This window comes from Brassica oleracea, chromosome C6 (assembly GCF_000695525.1).
Source record: "Brassica oleracea var. oleracea cultivar TO1000 chromosome C6, BOL, whole genome shotgun sequence".
Lineage (NCBI taxonomy): Eukaryota > Viridiplantae > Streptophyta > Magnoliopsida > Brassicales > Brassicaceae > Brassica > Brassica oleracea.
This window is the reverse complement of record NC_027753.1, coordinates 5,595,813-5,601,381: the sequence shown is the minus strand read 5'-3', so window position 1 is coordinate 5,601,381 and position 5,569 is coordinate 5,595,813. Positions and strand designations below refer to the sequence as shown.

Sequence of the window (5,569 nt, the reverse complement as noted above, 5' to 3'; positions counted from 1 at the left end):
AGTCATTGATGTTAATAGGCCGAATCCCGTTATCTGATGGGCCTTGTGGAGGAATGCTAAATTTTCCTCCAACAGTAATACAATGCATATCGACAACATACTTTTGCAAGGAAGTATCAAGTATATAATGTATCATTTGGGAACTAATTGTCAGCCTCTCTTTTAAAGTTTTTCTAAGATAAAGCGGTGTAGTGAGAGTTAATATGAAGTATCTTTTGGTTATTGGCTGGTAATAAATACCTTCTTGTACGGTGCAAATCGCAAATATCAAAGTCGTTTAAGATAAACCAGTGCATGTGCGTTTAAGAGTGTCCTGATCATAATTCATAACGTATGAATAACAAATAGTTTGACACATGTGGACGAGAGTAAATTTTGTTGGTAGTTTGACACATGTGGACGAGAGTAAATTTTGTTGGTGAAGCGCTATAAATTAAGTACTCCCTCCATTTCACGATGTAAGTAGTTTAGAGTAAAAATACTAAGGTGATGATTGTTTGGAGTAGTTTTTAGTTTTTGTTTTTGGTTTTTAGATTTTGGTTTTAGTTTTTAGTTTTTGGTTTTTGGTTTTTAGCTTTTTATTTTTGATTTTCAGTTTTTTGTTTTGGTTTTTGGTTTTTAGATTTTGATTTTGGTTTTTGGTTTGGCTGTAGTTTTTAAGTTTTTCAGAAAAACAAGTAATACATTATTTTAAAATAGTACAACAAAAATACAAATTAAACATTTAGAAGTTACTATTAAAAGTGATCAAAATATTGAGATTCTTATTTAAAACATAAAAATACATTAATGTGTTTTTAATTACTATATTTTATCAAAAAAACTTACATTATACTAAAGTATAAATCATAAATATATCTAAATTATTTTTATTTTTTAAAACTTGAATGGCAACTTTTTATTTTAAAAATTAATATACTCTATTTGGTTATTAAAAAATATTTTATGTTTTTATAATTTTTAGTTATTTTTGCATGTCTAATAATTATTATAATTATTCAATAATTATATTAATAGAATTTAATAACTAGTTTTTACAATTAGTTTACAGTTAGTTAGTATTATAAATAAATATCTAAATTTATTTTACATATATGAAATAAAAATAAATTATTTCACATTATTAAAAAAATTACTTAAACAAAAAGATAGAAAGTATATACATATAATGGTCATGTATTTTATATTGATATTTACAAAAATAAGAAAAAAAAATAAAAGTAATCGTAGTACCCTTTACAAAACCACCAAAACATGGTTTTTGATTTTTCTTTTAAATTTAGTCAAAAGATCTAAAAATCAGTTTCCCTATTATATAGGAAAGCTTTTTTGTCAGAATCTTGATTGGTTTAAAACTAGTTTTTTACAAAATCAGTTTTCCTAATTTTTAGGGAATCAAAAACTTGATTGGACAGAGAATGGTTTTTGAAGAAACAAAATCCAAAAATTAATCTAGAAACTGAAAACAATCAACCTCTAAGAAAGTTGATACTTTAAGAAAAATAATATTTAACAAATTAGTTCAACCAATTATAAAAAAGTTGATATAATTTGATTGGTTACACTAAATCCAATAAATGTAAAAGTTATCTAAATATTTGGAAACTAATTACATTTTGAAACAAAAGAATTTTCCTTAAACTATTTACGATAAGAAACGGAGGAGTAATTGATTTGTAATGAAATTAAATAGCGATTCAAACAGAATAAAAAGATCTAGAATTCAATATACATATTCTAAAGTAAATAAATAATTATAAAAGATAATAAAATCAACCGGTTTTTAAATTTCCCTTAATTAAAAACAAAACTATTCTCTGAATTTCTTTTAATCACTAATTCTCGGCCGTTTATAGTACTCGTTAACTCGCGAACACATGTTTCGAACGATACTGTTACACAGAAATTTCAATTCAAAAGACCACCTTATAGTCAAAAGTTTTGACTCAAAACTTAACATATGTTAGAAAAATATTGAATATATACATTGTGAATCTGCAATATATTAATTGTTGCCAGTTTTAAAGCGACGTTTTATAAAATAACTGAAATTGTTTTTACCAAAAAAAAAAAACTGAAATTGCCAGAAACGATTTTTTTCTTTTTTTCTAATTGATTTTAGCCAGAAACGAAAGTTATTGCAATTTAAGTGATACATATATGTGATATACACTAAAGTGTTATATTTTCTAAAATCATGAAACGAAAAGCATAAGTTCATATCATTCGCATGTCTTTAGATCTCGACTTATCTGGTATCTAATGGGTCCAACGAGTAAATGAATATTAACATCAAATGTAAATTATTCTGTCACATGCATAAAGTCTATGCATGCATGATGATGTAAATACACAATACACCTATATATAAACCTTTTATGGCTTTGCATTTGTTTAATACAGTTTTCTGTATCTAGCATGGTTATATTTCTTTGGTTTATAAAATATGTAAACTAGTAGCATGATCAATGGAAGGTTATCACAAGAATTCTCAAAATATATTAAACTATACATACTATTTAATTATTGTTTTTGAATTATCATGGTTTTGAGATTCTCTTAATACAATATAAATATTTATATATGCATATAGTTGAGATATATATTTTTTGTTTGGGAACCCCTAGAGGTATTTGCATATAGTTGAGATATTTATATTTAATTATAATTATTTTACAGATTTTGGCTTTTAAAAAATATAACACTTGGAATTAAATTATAAGTCTGGACTTAGGCTTTGGCCCGAATGGTTTACACGGTGGATCGATTTGTATATTGCGTTTATTTTAATAATGTATTTTCTTCTCATATAAAAAATAGAGTATTCCATCTAGTTGCATAAGAAATTTACATATTTAATTAAATTAACCTAATTTTTGAATAAAAAATTCCAACTACACGAGAGAGTTTGCTCAAAAGACAAGACTACACATCGACGATCGTTATGTAATACTGCTAATAGATGTAAGATATAACACTTCACAAGTTTAAGTACACATAGAGAAAATGCAGTATAAGCAACGAGCTATGCCTTACACGTAAGAGCGTGTCATGTGTGTGTGTGTGTTCGTGTGAGAGAAAGAGAGAGAAGTTAAGAGTGACCTGCTAAAGCATCAAGAAGTGTAGATTTGCCAGAACCAGAAGGACCCATGATGGCTACGATCCTATTTGGCTCACCACAACCATTCACTCCATTCAATAATCTCTTAGTCGGTCCTTGGCCGAAGTTTGGAATCACCACCTTAAGGTCTTCCCACGCCAGGAACATCGCAGCCTTATCACTACCGTGCTCCACCTCCTCAGGAGTAGTAGCCAAATAGATTGAAACTAACAGCTAGGTGGTTGCCGAATGTATCCTTATGTTTTTTTTGGGAGAAGAAGAGTGAACTATGTGTATATATATATATATATATATATATATATATATATATATATATAACATTTCTTCAAATCATATCACTTTTCTTGGTACAGTTTCGGTTTAACTCTAATTGGTTTAAAGAAATTGGGCCACCTTAATAAATACATTCATCACACAACACCAATTCTAATTATATATATATATATATATATATAAGTAAGATCATAACCATTTACACATAGTTCACTCTTCTTCTCCCAAAAAAAACATAAGGATACATTCGGCAACCACCTAGCTGTTAGTTTCAATCTATTTGGCTACTACTCCTGAGGAGGTGGAGCACGGTAGTGATAAGGCTGCGATGTTCCTGGCGTGGGAAGACCTTAAGGTGGTGATTCCAAACTTCGGCCAAGGACCGACTAAGAGATTATTGAATGGAGTGAATGGTTGTGGTGAGCCAAATAGGATCGTAGCCATCATGGGTCCTTCTGGTTCTGGCAAATCTACACTTCTTGATGCTTTAGCAGGTCACTCTTAACTTCTCTCTCTTTCTCTCACACGAACACACACACACACATGACACGCTCTTACGTGTAAGGCATAGCTCGTTGCTTATACTGCATTTTCTCTATGTGTACTTAAACTTGTGAAGTGTTATATCTTACATCTATTAGCAGTATTACATAACGATCGTCGATGTGTAGTCTTGTCTTTTGAGCAAACTCTCTCGTGTAGTTGGAATTTTTTATTCAAAAATTAGGTTAATTTAATTAAATATGTAAATTTCTTATGCAACTAGATGGAATACTCTATTTTTTATATGAGAAGAAAATACATTATTAAAATAAACGCAATATACAAATATAATCTATACTTCCTTTTTTAAACATTATCTTATAAACATATTTTTGTCAACATGTTACATATATACAGAAAATTATGTATATTGAAAAACAATGCTATATTTATATATAAATTTCATATAAGCGATTATACATATATAGGTATTTCTACTTTAAATTTATGAATTCCAGCTACCGGGCTTTCTAAAATTATATAAGTACTAACTAAAAGTGAAACATATAGTTGCAATTTTCATGTTCCACATTAAATTTACATGTGTTGAACATTTAATATTGGAATAGCTACATTTCTCTAACAATACTATTTAGAGAAATTCCGCAGTAAATTTTCTTATTAACTAATGATTTTAAATGTTAACCAACTACCAAATACCAACAACCTGACACAAAATTTAGAGTTGCAATGGTCCGGTTAATGGTATAGTTTCAACTTTCAAACAACAAAACCAAATTGGAATCTCCAAAACTGGAGCTGAACCCGGTTTGGTGATTGGTCAGATTGGATCTACCAACTCATTAGGGGATGTAAAAAAAAAAAATTCCAAGACATTTTCTTCTTCCAAAAACACCTTTTAATTTGATTATGAACATTTCTATTCTCTCTTTGAAAACGAATGAAAACATTTACTCTAATAATCATAAACATTTACTAGTTTGATAAATGATCATATATTTTTCTTACTTGTATTTTGATTAGTAACGTGTTACCAACTCAAATGACATGTTATTTTATCCATGTCATGGATTTAGAGAAAACAACACACAATATAGTCATTTCATATAACTCGACAATGCGCTATTTAACAAAATAGCACATGCAAGCAAAATAGTACAAGAAGTACAGCTTTATCATTTGGTTATTTGTCTAATATATTTAGACGTGTCAACTGGGCGGAGTGACGATGGGCTACCATGGGCTAGCCCAGTCCAATTCATTTTGGGCGGGCTATGGACGTGCCTAATTAATAAATGGTCCAACTGGACAAAAGATCTATTGGTACATGGTCCAATTGGGCGAAGACCAAATGGACAATGGGTGTCCATGAGCTTCCTAAAACATGTTTTTATGAGTTTAACAAAAGAAAACATAACTTTACAATTTAACCCAAAACAATAGTTTAAAAAAAAAAATTCACGATTTTGACGGAAAACATAATTTCACAATTTTGAGAAAAATGTATTTCATTAATTTGGCGGGAAAATGCAATTTCTCGGTTTTGGCGGAAAAACACAATTTTTCGGTTTTGGCGTGAAAACATCATTTCTCGGTTTTAGCGGAAAAACGCAATTTCTCGATTTTTGCGGGAAAACACAATTTCTCGGTTTTGGCGGGAAAACGCAATTT

The 5,569-nt window shown here is 29.1% G+C and overlaps 1 protein-coding gene across 1 annotated transcript in view; it reads left to right on the top strand.

Moving 5' to 3' along the window:
* The first annotated feature begins 3,599 nt into the window (after positions 1–3,599).
* The window catches only part of LOC106297013 (ABC transporter G family member 13), a 5,797-nt gene continuing 3,827 nt past the window's right edge, over positions 3,600–5,569 (top strand). Inside the window, exon 1 of the mRNA XM_013733289.1 lies at positions 3,600–3,888. Coding sequence (XP_013588743.1) covers positions 3,723–3,888 — 166 coding nt within the window. The 5' untranslated portion in view covers positions 3,600–3,722. The remainder of the gene's footprint in view (positions 3,889–5,569) is intronic.